Source organism: Lolium perenne, chromosome 3 (genome assembly GCF_019359855.2).
Source record: "Lolium perenne isolate Kyuss_39 chromosome 3, Kyuss_2.0, whole genome shotgun sequence".
Classification (NCBI taxonomy): domain Eukaryota; kingdom Viridiplantae; phylum Streptophyta; class Magnoliopsida; order Poales; family Poaceae; genus Lolium; species Lolium perenne.
This window is the reverse complement of record NC_067246.2, coordinates 307334652-307350869: the sequence shown is the minus strand read 5'-3', so window position 1 is coordinate 307350869 and position 16218 is coordinate 307334652. Positions and strand designations below refer to the sequence as shown.

The window sequence follows — 16218 nt, the reverse complement described above, 5'->3', positions numbered from 1 at the left end:
CTGCGCCGCCAAGTGATGCCAAACGCATATCGCACAGATACTATATAGCCAGATGATGGAAACAATAATTAAGGACATTAATAATTGTATACCCTTTCATATTTTCTACAATTACATTCGGCCAAAAGAGTGTGATAGAATTAATTCCAGCCAGAGAAATCTTTCGAAATTTCTGCACGTGACAAACGTTTCAATATTGCGTGTTTGTAACCATAACTTTGACCGGTCAATCATTTTCTTACAAAGTCAAAACTCAAGCCTACCAAGGTCTCATGGCTCAACATGCTAAAGAACTTCATATTGTAAGTAAACAGATGTGGTGTGCTTGTTCAAGCATGTACCACGGGTATGTCGTTTGTCCTCTCAAAACAAAACTATGTTAAATAGCTGATGATACAAAAGAGCAAGAAAATGAGAGAGATGTCTCATTGGTATGAGATGATCCATTCACATCTACGGAGCAACAACTACTTTATCGCAATGTAGTTAATGAATTTCGGTTGGTGCATTCTAACGCGTCTTTCTTTCCATAAGAACAACACATTCTGAGGATATTCGTGCATTGTACCAAATGACATGCTTATCTAAGTAAGCCCAAGAAGATTCTTGCATAGGTTCAATCACGAGCCTAACTTGATAGTTTACTCTTCAAAAAATAGGGAAGAGTTAAACCGAGGAGATGTGAAATGGTTGGTTTCCTGGACATTACCCTATCAAGCGCTCCAACTTGTGACATGACAACATGGCCTTCAGACGTGAATCTTCTCCTTCTCCTTTATGTGTGTTCATCTCCTATTCTCTTGGACTAAATACTACTTTTTTTTGAAAGGAAAAATACTACTTGAACCTCCTTGCCATTGCATTGTTAGGTTGAATGTTAAGGAAGCACGTGAATAAGTGTGGAAGTGAAGGAAGAGGTGGCATGACAGATGGTGGCTCTTCAAACACCCAGACTGTCTGAATCTTGGCCGCCAGAGGTGACAAGGTCGTCAGACACAACCCCCACTGGTGTTCGGCCCATACACGGCGGCGCAGTGGACTGACCAACATGTCCGCCCAGCACTGTTCAACACCTAGAGCAACACCTAAAGAACCCCCATCGCGTAGAAGCCTAAAGGTTATCCACCAGTTGTGGAGCTATTTTGTGGAGAAACAATTTTTTGGGTGGGATTGTCTTGGATGGTTTGGTTATAAATACGTAGAAAGTTATTAAGAAACTGAAAATAGCAGAAAGTGTTACAATTCAAAATACAGTATTATCGTACACTCCAGTGTTGCACTACAGTTACTCTTTTGAAGTTTTCAAACTTGACACGAAGCCACAGAAGGCCTGCTGGATACTGACTGGCTTGCCAAAGAAAAAGAAAGAACGGACTGAAACTGGACCTAGGGAAAGCTGCCAATTTTCCACCGCCCTCAAGTGGTCAATGATTTGGCCAGGACTAGCACAGGCACGGGCATCGTTGGCTGGACGAGACAAAATCCTCTACCCATCAAAACAACAGCCAAATTTTGTGGGCTAGCCAATTATTTGGCAAGGTAGACATTGGTTGTAAACCAAAAACAACCTAAGTGCATGTCCAGCTTATCACGCCCAGGAAGATTCTTGCCTAGGCAGTGACTGGCCCAGGGTGACCACATAACTTGATTTCTGAGCCCAACAGGAGCATAAGACTTTGAAGCTGTACGTGACAAGATTTTAGTCTCAATGGGCCTAAATTTAGGCGACAGCGTAAAGCTAAAATCTACCAACGCATTGCAGACACAGAGCAGAGCCATACTCTAGAGTGCCCACGCAATATAATATACTCCAACAAGCAGGAAATGTGTTAAATATTTCTTAGCTAATGAAGCTCACGATACCAAGCACAGGTTTTCACTTAAAAGACTATGGGTCCTTTACCAGCAAGGATGCAGATTTGTTACCACGTTTCAAGCACTTGTTAAATTGTTGGGGCGAACTGAGTGTCGATGATAAACCCTGTGAAGAATAGTTCAGATACAGTCCACAATTGCCGATGCCAAAAAAGGGTCAGGTACCCCTGCTCTAATGCTCCCTGGATGGCTGGATCAGTCTAATGATCTGTCGTTGGGAGGTACACCCGGTGGAAGTTGTTCATTTGCAGCTTCCTCCGGCAGTTGGGGCACTTCTTATTAGCCTGGATGGCAGCCCTGATGCACTTCTGGCAGAAGATGTGACCACAGATGGTTGACGATGGTTCAACCAGCTCATTCATGCAGACTGGGCAGCTGAACTTTGGCTCCTTTGGGACCTCCCTCACAGGTTCAGGGATAGCCTGCACCGCCTTGGGCTACAGTGTTCAAGAAAGCCTTAGAAAACAGATATAACTACTAGATAATTCGTGGTACTGGTGAAGTACAGTGTACGATTCTCACCAAAATGTTGGTTTCAGGTGTGTCTTCTATGTTTATTACAAGGCTGTTCGGTGCTCTCGAGCAACTGTGCCTAGGGTTCATCCCCAGAGACAATAGTGTGTTCACATGCTCATCAAGCCCTTCCCCTGGAACAAAAGATGTACATACCATGTTATTAGATGGGAAACATGGAAAAGAAGGCAAACTAGGAAATAAATGAATAAAATAAACACCCGTCTAGAGCATGTAAGACGCAATAGTTTTAGTATATCTTAATTTGGAAAAGTTCATAAATCACTATTGGGAAATGCTGTGAAACTGAACATTGTCATATTCCATATCTAATTGATACTCAGCATTAAGTCTGAAGCAAACAAAAGGACTACTCAGCATTAAGTCTGAAGCAAGGTTACGACTTTCAGGCAGCATAATGCTTAGAGCTAATAAAGATTATGATGGCAAAAAAAAAAAAGTACTCCCTCCGATCCACAATAAGTGTTAAATATTTGGTACCAGGTTAGTACAACTTTTGTACTACGTATACTTTTTATGGAACGGAGGGAGTATAATCCCTTTTATGGTACAACAGGTCAGATGATCCCATATCACAGCCGTTCAACATGAAGATGAGTAGTAAAATTGTCTAACACGGCGGCATGCCTCAAATTATGAGGATATGCCGAAACGAGGAAAGATTTCAATAGAATTTATTGAACATTGGATTCCTTACATTCTGTATCGATTTAATGCAGTGCCAAGTTCAAACCATGCAAAAAGAGAAGAATGTTAGCTTCCATGCATATTATTGTACATAATTTACTATTCGCAAAAAAATTGTAAATAATTTTCTATCAAGCTCTTTTCATATTGATCCTAACTGACTGTTGATGTGGAATACTCTAGAAGTTAAGGGCATGATCAACACAATAATACAGATGGTGGGGGCATCAGGAAGCTTAAATTATAAGGAATTGAAAAAATATTAATTTTTGCAGTAAGTTCGCTATAAACATTGCTTAAGAAACATCACAGAACCACCAATCTAACAAAAAAAGGAACCAACAGCTGGGCCCGGTCAGTCTGGTAAGTAAACCAGAGAAGGGGAAACAGGCGAAAAATATTTCTTCCCCTAATGTGATATGGTGAAGTCGAACGCGTAACGTCCATAAAGCAGCATGCTTGCTAGCCAGCTGCGCTATACTCATCTTTATTGTAAAGGGGATTAACATAATACTTATCATATATATAGAATGTGGGATGCAATAAAAACACATGAAAACAGATGATGCGGGGAGTCGAGCTTAACACATAGGGTATGCACTGCCTAAGTTTGGCAACATGTGATAGGAACACGTGAAAACGTGGGGAGTCGAACTTAAGTCATAGGGGGTTGCAGTGCCAAGTTTGGGAAACCAAGGGCCCCCAAACCCAAACTAGCCAAGGCATACGCATCGGCGGTTCGGCGGTGGAACTTATGTGGCTGTGGCGGTGCCATTAGAGCTGTTTTGAAGCTTTTCTTTCGTATATGGACGAGGACAAAGAGATACGGTCGTTGTTTTCTAGCGGCTGAACCTGCTCCTTTTTCCTTTCTTATTTGCCCTTTTCGCACTTTGGTTAGCGTGGCCCATTTTTTCCTTCTGTTAAGTTGAATCCATGATGGGATTAAGTATTTAAGTGTGTGTGTGTGTGTGTGTGGGGGGGGGGGGGGGGGCTATATGCTGATTAGGTCAATGGGAGACCGCACCATGGCCATGGACATAGGCAGAGCCGACGTGATGATCCGTAAGGTTCGTATTGCCATACTCATAAGTGACCTTGCATCTAAAAATTTAAGATACTATAAATATATACTACTCCCTCCGATCCATAATAAGTGTCGTGGTTTTAGTTCATTTTTACTTAAATTTGAAATAAACCCACAACACTTATTATGGATCAGAGGGAGTAGTTGATATCAGTATTGCTTTTGTGTTCATTGATAACATTACATACCTACATCTATAAATAACTATTTTGATGGTTATAGGTCCTATTTTCTACTTTCGCCCCGGCCCCTGAAATCTCAGGACTGGCCATGGATGTGATGACCACCAGGGAAATAAATCTCCATGAGTCTTAGCAAAAGTAGGCAAATGTCCGTAGGTTGGTGGTATCGAAATTGCATTGATAAAGTATTTTTATATGATTATGAATTTATCGGGCAATACCATTGAAACAAGAGTAGAACACATCTTAGTGCTAAGATATGCATGTTTTGGTGGCCTAGGATTGAAGACCATGTTCCCCAAGTTTTTTCTTGCCCTCATTCAAAGCTAGTAAATTATAAGCAGTTTCCGTAACAAGACAGAAACAAGCACGTCTCTGCAAAGCTATGGCTTGGATAAAACTGGGACGTAGTTTTGACAATTTCTATACAACAGGAGTCGCAGTGATCTTGGTGGGGTCCAATTCTTTCCAAAACAAGATTGTTTTCCCAGCATAAACTTGAAGTCATCATTGCTTTTTCTACATAGTACATACTACTTTGCCCTAAAAATAATATTAATTGTGTGATTTGTTTCTTTGTCTGTTATCTATGATCAAGAACGCGTGTCTCGAACGGTGGTAATACCATGAGGGTACTTACCACGGCTCGAGCCCTAGTTCTCACATGAAAGGCCCAGTGCGTGTTAGGTCACCGATTGCACCGCCGTAGCGGGTGGAGCCGGCGTCCAGGGCCTTTTCTCGGCCTAAGATGGCCTGAAATTATGTTCTAACATACAAGCTTCTGTATCTCAGATAGAGAGCTCATGTGAAGACTTGAGTTTTTCTTTATTATGGAGCTGTGCTATGTTGCAAACTGAAGCGTAAATATTTCCCATATTACCTAGTTAGTTTTTGCTGCTGGGCACAATTAAAACTTGAGCCTTCAAAATTGCACCGCAATGGAGTAACTACGTTATAGTTAGCGAGGGCCTTTTTTAATGGTACCCAGGGCAAATTGTTATACAGCTAGAAGCTGTCACACTTAGGTGTAAAATCTTAGACCAACCGCTTAGATGTTTGTAAAATACAATCTCATTACTAAAGTCTGCCTTAAAGGCAGATGAAAACTACCCTAGATATGGAATATACTGGCATATTGCAAGATCCTACCTCCGTGTTGGCTGATACTCTAAATATAGGCTTCACGAGTAAACATATGAGATGACACATTGTACCAAGCACAATCATTCATTTCCCACGGGAGATGATGGACACTACTTTGCACAGTAAACATTCGAATTCTGGTGACTTGCAAATTTATCATGATAACCTCATATGAGATAAAGAAAAGCTGCATTTTGTTTTGAAACAGGGACATCCCCTGGCCTCTGCATCGGCTGATGCATATTAATAACTTATTAACGTTCCAACATCCATTACAACTCACGGGTCACACAAGGTTGAGACATGAATCCATCTAACAACAAATGAAAACATGCGCCGCCTATGCATCAACATGTATCAAAAGCTGCATGACGATATCGTGATAGTATGAATCAATTTCATATAAAATATGCATACACATTTACATCCAAATGTAACAGTATGGGCCGAACAATTTGTGAGATACCTGTTGGTCCAGCAGGAGTTTCAGAATCATCATCTATTATCACAGTGACAGGTCTCTCTCTGGCTGATTGTTGCCTAGCCTGAGACATAAAATAGACAGAAATAGCATTAGGTGACCTTCTTTTTATACAATCACGAAGTAAATGAAATCGGCAAGTGCAAAACATAAGCTAGAACCAAGCATGTGGAGCATACTTGAGGAAGTGGTCTTGAAGAATAAATCACAACATCATCATCGATGACTTCCACATCGATGGCGAAACTATTCATGCCAATGTTTGACTCTGCAGCAGCAGCAGGTGGCACCAAGAGCTGTGAGGTCTCGACAACCACCGTACCAGAGGTCCCGCTGTGTGAGGCAGGCTCCTGGATGGATAGTGAACCCCCATTACCAGCTCCTTCAAAAGCTGGAAGTGAGTTCAGGTCCAGAAATTGTCGCTCCACTTGCTGCTGCGGTGGTGTCTTGGTAGTCCGCCGCCTCTTCGGTATCCTCCTTGCGAAACCAAGGGAGCTCATGCTGTTGCAGTGAAAGCTAGAGGCTTGAGCAAAGCCAATAGAACCCCCTGTAAGTATGTTTCAAAAAAAATCAGGGATCAAATACAGACACAATCCCAGCTGTTTTTTAATGAATAGTTAAGGAAATGCCATATATTCCTGAGAAGGGGCAGGTCCACCAATCTGCCACGACATAACGGTTCAAAGCCACGAAGACAGGTTAGATTGTAGACCAAAAGGGGCAACTTCACCACCCCCGCCCCTCGGAACCCTTTTCCTCATAAATCAGCACATATATATCCATAATTGAACAAAAATACAGCACATGGGGATGTAAACCGTCTAGAAATCACATGTTTCCATGCCCTCCCTTCATCGAATCGGCCCCAATCAACAAGGAAGCCCTAAATCCTCGATCAAACCTACCCAAAGGGCGTCTCTAGGCCCGAACGCCCTCCCGGGCACCATTTCCAACAAAAGGTTGTCAGAAATGGAGCCTTTCCTCGGCTTTCCCCAACTGCCCTAATCCCTAGCCCTACGAGTCCGAAAAAAAATCCCCAAAATTCCTTTATCTGCCCCAAAATCCCGTAAAAATCCGAGCACGGTTTCATCCTTCTGACGGCCCCTCGCCTCGATCCGTGCCCGAACAACACCCCCGAAAAAATCAGAAAAAATACCACGGCGCGGCGCGTAGGAGGACGCAGGGATCGCTGGTCCGGGGACGAAAATTACCAGGAGAAATCCGGCTGGTTGTGGGGGTTGGTAGGAGCGACTAGGGTTTGCGGGGGATCGGGGTAGGGGGGAATTTGCTTGCTTAGCTTCGTCTCGCCCGCCCGCCCGACCGCGTTGCCCTCGTCCGCCGGTGAGGAAGATTTATGTCTGAACAAAAACTGTGGACCGGACCAGCTCGTCACTATGGAGAGGCTCGTAACTGTCGGGCTGGAAGTTAGCTCGGTCCGCGCGTCACCATGGGCCGGTCCAAGCAACCGGTGAAGTCGCAACTTGCCCTCCAAAAGAAACACCACGGTTTCAACTTGCAAAAAAAAAACACTTTTTACCTAGTACTAGTTGCAAGTCTCGACCGACTAACGGTCCACCACAGTACAGACCCAAAAGAAGGGCGCAACTCCTAGCCTGCTTAGGGCATGGCCAACGCTCCACGCTGGACTACTTCCCCAGCTATCCACGTAGGATCGGATGGTCCCAAAGTGCTAATCTTGTGGCCTGCAGAATAAAGTAGTCTCCTACAGAGGAGCTTGCCTCTTCACTGCGAAAGGTTAATTACACCTACGCATGCAAGACTCGGTGGAGGAATATACAACCAAGAGAGAGAAAGAAAAGGCTGAAATAGTGGGTCCCATAAGATGCTGCTACCGTTGGATGGTTATGACAGTCGGTAGCTGCTCCATATATTTTAACACATATTAAATCATGGGGAAGCATCATACCACTGCTTCCATTGTACATGCCCTTATTTCCACCGCGAATCGCAAATCTTGTGTAAAAGCAGAATAGGCTGATGAGGTACTTTTGGATAGATTCTCAAGCTTCTCCTGATTGAAATGAACTGGTAACCACACCTGCCCCTCTCATTGGTTGTATTTATAGAGAAATGCCACCACATTGGAATAGTTGGAGAAGTGCAAAAAAAAGAACGTTTCGCCAGATATGCTTGCCCCGCATCCCAATGAAGCTGAACCCTAGCCAGGGTTCCGACCGCCGTCGTTGAACCCGCCACCTTGCCCGCCGCCCCGACGCCTGCGGCCGAATGCGGAGGACAACTGCCGACCCCCCCAGCCCCCCCCCCCCCCCCACACACACACACACACCGACAACCTCGAGATCGAGCTCCTCCATCCCATATCCCCATGTCTTCCTCCCATCCGCAGGTAGGGTTCATTCTAATTTCTGGTTCTGTTCATTAAATTTCAGCGATATGTGATGTTGAGTTCAATTTAATTTCAATGTTAGTTGATTGTTAGTTATTGATATTTTGCTAGTTATTCCGAATGTTCTACTACTATAAGGTTCGATTCCAATTTCATTTTCGGTGTATCTTAAATAGTACAATTACAGTGTGTTGTCCTGCTTGTAATTTCCACACCTGGATAGTATAATTTTGTGTCTTGATTGAAAAGCTCAAACATGGCAAAGCAAATTGGGATGCGGTTGCTCATCGTGTTTCTCTTGACATGTGCATCGAAGAAGTGAATAAATATAATTGTCCGGTTCATGTTTTAAATGCCAATGATCACAACAATTTGGTAACAAACTTCAACAACCGCACGAAAAGAAATTATGATAGGAAGCAAATGAAAAATAGGTGGGACATACTCAAAAAGGTCACACTGTTTGGTGATTCTAATGACGATATTTTGACCTCCTGGATCAGAGCTTAATAGGATTGATAGGATACTCATACCAGCAAGTTGCAACTTCTTTTTTCCGGAAGCTCATCTCCAAATAACTCCGAGGTTAAGCATGCTTGGTCTGGAACGATTTGAGGATGGATGACCGAGTAGGAAGTCCTTCCCGATTGCGTACGAGTGGCGACAAAGTGTGCAAAAAAACACCAGTGTTGGTATGGGGGCACTGGCGGATCCAAGGCAAGCTACCAGGGTGCACTAGACACCCCCTAGATATTTTTTCTTTGTAAAACTGCATTTTCCCACCATATATGCACCCCCTAAGATTATTTTATATCTGTTGTGGCACTCCCTATTCACGCTGGTTCTAGATGTTGTAACTCCGCCACTGTCTGTGGGGCCAGTCTAGAAATCCTATAGAGCTACCAGGGGCAACAAGTCCGTCTGGGACATGGTCAAGGTGTTACATTTGGTCCAGAGCCGACCTTCACGGTAACATGAGCGTGTGCGGGTTAGGGGCTTGAACATGTGGCCGGTCATGGCACATGTGTCGGCACTGGACGCATGTACGTGTACCAAGAGAGGAAGTTCCGACGAGGGCGTCGATCTTCTAAGGGGGATGAGTGGGACATCCTGGCCTAGGGCACAGTTGGATTGATACGATACTCATACAGACAAGGTGCAACTTCTTTTCCGGAAGCTCATCTCTAAAGAACTCTGAGGTTAAGCATGCTTTGCCTGGAGCGATTTGAGGATCGGTGACTGATACGTCTCCGACGTATCGATAATTTCTTATGTTCCATGCCACATTATTGATGATATCTACATGTTTTATGCATACTTTATGTCATATTTATGCCTTTTCCGGAACTAACCTATTGACGAGATGCCGAAGGGCCGGTTGCTGTTTTCTGCTGTTTTTGGTTTCAGAAATCCTAGTAAGGAAATATTCTCGGAATCGGACGAAATCAACGTCCAGCATCTTAGAATCCCCGGAAGCATCCAGAACACCCGAGAGAGGCCAGAGGGGGGCCACAGGCCCACCACACATGACCCTGGCGCGGCCAAGGGGGGGCCGCGCCCCCCTAGTGTGTCGTCGCCTCGTTGACCTTCTGACGCCGCCTCTTCGCCTATAAGAAGCCCCTCGACCTAAAACCTCGAGACGGAAAAGCCACGGTACGAGAAACCTTCCAGAGCCGCCGCCATCGCGAAGCCAAGATCTGGGGGACAGGAGTCTCTGTTCCGGCACGCCGCCGGGACGGGGAAGTGCCCCCGGAAGGCTTCTCCATCGACACCACCGCCATCTCCATCAACGCTGCTGTCTCCCATGAGGAGGGAGTAGTTCTCCATCGAGGCTCGGGGCTGTACCGGTAGCTATGTAGTTAATCTCTCTCATATGTACTTCAATACAATGATCTCATGAGCTGCCTTACATGATTGAGATTCATATGAGTTTTGTATCACAATTCATCTATGTGCTACTCTAGTGATGTTATTAAAGTAGTCTATTCCTCCTCCATGATGTAATGTTGGCAGTGTGTGCATCATGAAGTACTTGGTTTATGCTATGATTGTGATCTCTTGTAGATTATGAAGTTAACTATTACTATGATGGTATTGATGTGATCTATTCCTCCTTTCATAGTGTGATGGTCAAAGTGTGCATGCTATGTTAGTACTTGGTTTGGTTGTGTTGATCTATCTTGCACTCTAAGGTTATTTAAATATGAACATTGAATATTGTGGAGCTTGTTGATGCGTGTAGTTGACACGTCCGTTGGGAACCCCAAGAGGAAGGTGTGATGCGCACAGCGGCAAGTTTCCCTCAGTAAGAAACCAAGGTTTAATCGAACCAGTAGGAGTCAAGAAGCACGTTGAAGGTTGATGGCGGCGGGATGTAGTGCGGCGCAACACCAGAGATTCCGGCGCCAACGTGGAACCTGCACAACACAACCAAAGTACTTTGCCCCAACGAAACAGTGAGGTTGTCAATCTCACCGGCTTGCTGTAACAAAGGATTAGATGTATAGTGTGGAAGATGATTGTTTGCAGAAAACAGTAAAACAAGTATTGCAGTAGATTGTATTTCAGTATAGAGAATTGGACCGGGGTCCACAGTTCACTAGAGGTGTCTCTCCCATAAGATAAACAGCATGTTGGGTGAACAAATTACAGTTGGGCAATTGACAAATAGAGAGGGCATGACCATGCACATACATATTATGATGAGTACTGTGAGATTTAATTGGGCATTACGACAAAGTACATAGACCGCTATCCAGCATGCATCTATGCCTAAAAAGTCCACCTTCAGGTTATCATCCGAACCCCCTCCAGTATTAAGTTGCTAACAACAGACAATTGCATTAAGTATTGCGCGTAATGTAATCAGTGACTACATCCTCGAACATAGCACCAATGTTTTATCCCTAGTGGCAACAGCACATCCATAATCTTAGAGGTTCTTGTCACTCCTCCAGATTCACGGAGACATGAACCCACTATCGAGCATAAATACTCCCTCTTGGAGTTACTAGCATCAACTTGGCCAGAGCATCTACTAATAACGGAGAGCATGCAAGATCATAAACAACACATAGACATGAATTGATAATCAACATAACATAGTATTCTCTATTCATCGAATCCCAACAAACGCAACATATAGAATTACAGATAGATGATCTTGATCATGTTCGGCAGCTCACAAGACCCGACAATTAAGCACAATGGGGAGAAGACAACCATCTAGCTACTGCTATGGACCCATAGTCCAGGGGTAGACTACTCACTCATCACTCCGGAGGCGACCATGGCGGCGTAGAGTCCTCCGGGAGATGATTCCCCTCTCCGGCAGGGTGCCGGAGGCGATCTCCTGAATCCCCCGAGATGGGATTGGCGGCGGCGGCGTCTCTGGAAGGTTTTCCGTATCGTGGCTCTCGGTACTGGGGGTTTCGCGTCGGAGGCTTTAAGTAGGCGGAAGGGCAGGTCAGGGGGCCACACGAGGGCCCCACACCACAGGTCGGCGCGGCCAAGGGCCAGGCCGCGCCGCCCTAGGGTTTGGCCACCTCGTGGCCCCACTTCGTCTCCTCTTCGGTCTTCTGGAAGCTTCGTGGAAAAATAGGACCCTGGGCGTTGATTTCGTCCAATTCCGAGAATATTTCTTTACTAGGATTTCTGAAACCAAAAGCAGAAACAAAGAATCGGCACTTCGGCATCTTGTTAATAGGTTAGTTCCAGAAAATGCACGAATATGACATAAAGTGTGCATAAAACATGTAGATATCATCAATAATGTGGCATGGAACACAAGAAATTATCGATACGTCGGAGACGTATCAGCATCCCCAAGCTTAGTTCTGCTCGTCCCGAGCAGGTAAAACGATAACAAAGATAATTTCTGGAGTGACATGCCATCATAACCTTGATCATACTATTTGTAAAGCATATGTAGTGAATGCAGCGATCAAAACAATGTAAATGACATGAGTAAACAAGTGAATCATAAAGCAAAGACTTTTCATGAATAGTACTTCAAGACAAGCATCAATAAGTCTTGCATAAGAGTTAACTCATAAAGCAATAATTCATAGTAGAGGCATTGAAGCAACACAAAGGAAGATTAAGTTTCAGCGGTTGCTTTCAACTTATAACATGTATATCTCATGGATATTGTCAACATAGAGTAATATAATAAGTGCAATATGCAAGTATGTAGGAATCAATGCACAGTTCACACAAGTGTTTGCTTCTTGAGGTGGAGAGAAATAGGTGAACTGACTCAACATAAAAGTAAAAAGAATGGTCCTTCAAAGAGGAAAGCATCGATTGCTATATTTGTGCTAGAGCTTTGATTTTGAAAACAAGAAACAATTTTGTCAACGGTAGTAATAAAGCATATGTATCATGTAAATTATATCTTACAAGTTGCAAGCCTCATGCATAGTATACTAATAGTGCCCGCACCTTGTCCTAATTAGCTTGGACTACCGGGATCATCGCAATGCACATGTTTTAACCAAGTGTCACAAAGGGGTACCTCTATGCCGCCTGTACAAAGGTCTAAGGAGAAAGCTCGCATCGGATTTCTCGCTATTGATTATTCTCAACTTAGACATCCATACCGGGACAACATAGACAACAGATAACGGACTCCTCTTTTATGCATAAGCATGTAGCAACAATTAATTTTCTCATATGAGATTGAGGATATATGTCCAAAACTGAAACTTCCACCATGGATCATGGCTTTAGTTAGCGGCCCAATGTTCTTCTCTAACAATATGCATGCTCTAACCATAAGGTGGTAGATCGCTCTTACTTCAGACAAGACGAACATGCATAGCAACTCACATGAAATTCAACAAAGAATAGTTGATGGCGTCCCCAGAAACATGGTTATCGCACAACAAGCAACTTAATAAGAGATAAAATGCATAAGTTCATATTCAATACCACAATAGTTTTTAAGCTATTTGTCCCATGAGCTATATATTGTAAAGGCGAATGATGGAATTTTAAAGGTAGCACTCAAGCAATATACTTTGGAATGGCGGAGAAATACCATGTAGTAGGTAGGTATGGTGGACACAAATGGCATAGTGGTTGGCTCAAGTATTTTGGATGCATGAGAAGTATTCCCTCTCGATACCAGGTTTAGGCTAGCAAGGTTATTTGAAACAAACACAAGGATGAACCGGTGCAGCAAAACTCACATAAAATACATATTGAAAACATTATAAGAATCTACACCGTCTTCCTTGTTGTTCAAAACTCAATACTAGATATTATCTAGACTTTAGAGAGACCAATTATGCAAACCAAATTTTAGCATGCTCTATGTATTTCTTCATTAATGGGTGCAAAGTATATGATGCAAGAGCTTAAACATGAGCACAACAATTGCCAAGTATCACATTATCCAAGACATTATAGCAATTACTACATGTATCATTTTCCAATTCCAACCATATAACAATTTAACGAAGAAGAAACTTCGCCATGAATACTATGAGTAAAGCCTAAGGACATACTTGTCCATATGCTACAGCGGAGCGTGTCTCTCTCCCACAAAGTGAATTCTAGGATCCATTTTATTCAAACAAAACAAAAACAAAAACAAACCGACGCTCCAAGAAAAGCACATAAGATGTGATGGAATAAAAATATAGTTTCAGGGGAGGAACCTGATAATGTTATCGATGAAGAAGGGGATGCCTTGGGCATCCCCAAGCTTAGACGCTTGAGTCTTCTTGATATATGGAGGGGTGAACCACCGGGGCATCCCCAAGCTTAGAGCTTTCACTCTCCTTGATCATGTTGTATCATCTCCCTCTCTTGATCCTTGAAAACTTCCTCCACACCAAACTTAGAACAACTCATTAGAGGGTTAGTGCACAATCAAAATATACATGTTCAGAGGTGACATAATCATTCTTAACACTTCTGGACATTGCACAAAGCTACTGAAAGTCAATGGGATCGAAATATCCATCGAACATAACAAAACTGGCAATGTGAAATAAAAGGCAGAATCTGTCAAAACAGAACAGTTCGTATTGATGAATTTTATCGAGGCACCAGACTTGCTCAAATGAAAATGCTCAAATTGAATGAAAGTTGCGTACATATCTGAGGATCACTCACGTAAATTGGCATAATTTTCTGAGTTACCTACAGAGAAAACAGCCCAGATTCGTGACAGCAAAGAAATCTGTTTCTGCGTAGTAATCCAAATCTAGTATGAACTTTACTATCAACGACTTTACTTGGCACAACAAAACACTAAACTAAGATAAGGAGAGGTTTCTACAGTAGTAAACAACTTCCAAGACACAAAATAAAAACAAAGTACTGTAGTAAAAACCATGGGTTGTCTCCCATAAGCGCTTTTCTTTAACGCCTTTCAGCTAGGCGCAGAAAGTGTGTATCAAGTATTATCAAGAGACGAAGTGTCAACATCATAATTTGTTCTAATAATAGAATCAAAAGGTAACTTCATTCTCTTTCTAGGGAAGTGTTCCATACCTTTCTTGAGAGGAAATTGATATTTAATATTACCTTCCTTCATATCAATGATAGCACCAACAGTTCGAAGAAAAGGTCTTCCCAATATAATGGGGCAAGATGCATTGCATTCAATATCCAAGACAACAAAATCAACGGGGACAAGGTTATTGTTAACCATAATATGAACATTATCAACTCTCCCCAAAGGTTTCTTTTTAGCATTATCAGCGAGATTAACATCCAAATAACAATTTTTCAATGGTGGCAAGTCAAGCATATCATAGACTTTCTTAGGCATAACAGAAATACTTGCACCAAGATCACATAAAGCATTACAATCAAAATCATTGACCCTCATTTTAATGATGGGTTCCCAACCATCCTCTAGCTTTCTAGGAATAGAGGCTTCGCGCTCTAATTTCTCTTCTCTAGCTTTTATGAGAGCATTTGTAATATGTTGCGTGAAAGCCAAATTTACAGCGCTAGCATTGGGACTCTTAGCAAGTTTTTGTAAGAACTTTATAACTTCAGAGATGTGGCAATCATCAAAATCTAAATCATTATGAGCTACAGCAATGGGATCATCATCCCCAAGGTTGGAAAAAATTTCAGCAGTTTTATCACAAGCAATTTCAGCAGTTTTAGCAATTTCAGGCAGTTTTGTACGCTTTGCACTAGGAGTAGAAACATTACCAACACCAATTATTTTACCATTAATAGTAGGAGGTGCAGCAACATGTGAAGAATCAACATTACTTGTGGTGGTAATAGTCCAAACTTTAGCTACATTTTTCTCTTTAGCTAGTTTTTCATTTTCTTCTCTATCCCACCTAGCACGCAATTCAGCCATTAATCTTATATTCTCATTAATTCTAACTTGGATGGCATTTGCTGTAGTAACAATTTTATTTTCAATATCCTCAGGTTTAGCAGCCATTTTATTAATTAAAGAAGATTGTGATGCAGACATGTATGAGATTCGGTTTTCAGCATTTGCAAGTTTAGTTTGCAACCCAGAAATCTCCATATTCAGATTTTCAAGTTGATTTCCTATATTCTTCAACAAGGTAGATTGTTCATTCATAGTTTTAGTAAACAATTTATTTTGCTCATATTGTGATTGCATAAAGCTTTTGGTAGATCTTTCAATTTCTAACATCTTTTCCTCATTAGGTGAAAGATATCTGCCATAAGAGTTACCACTAGCAGGATATGGCCTAGAATTTTGAGCAACCAATGAGGCTAACGGAACATTATTAGGATCAACATTAATCCTATCATTCACAAGCATAGACATAATAGCATCAATCTTTTCACTCAAGGAAGAGGTTTCTTCGACAGAATTTACCTTCTTACCTTGTGGAGCTCTTTCCGTGTG

The 16218-nt window shown here is 42.5% G+C and overlaps 1 protein-coding gene across 1 annotated transcript; it reads right to left on the bottom strand.

The window, feature by feature from the left end:
- Window positions 1–1778: 1778 nt before the first annotated feature.
- On the bottom strand, window positions 1779–7360 carry LOC127345358 (E3 ubiquitin-protein ligase complex slx8-rfp subunit slx8). The gene is made up of 5 exons (XM_051371826.2): window positions 7198–7360; window positions 6166–6533; window positions 5972–6050; window positions 2398–2522; window positions 1779–2312 (listed from the first exon to the last, which is right to left on the bottom strand). The coding sequence occupies exons 2-5, from the start codon at window positions 6484–6486 to the stop codon at window positions 2076–2078; spliced, it is 762 nt and encodes a 253-aa protein (XP_051227786.1). The 5' UTR covers window positions 6487–6533; window positions 7198–7360; the 3' UTR covers window positions 1779–2075.
- Between the last annotated feature and the right edge of the window lie 8858 nt (window positions 7361–16218).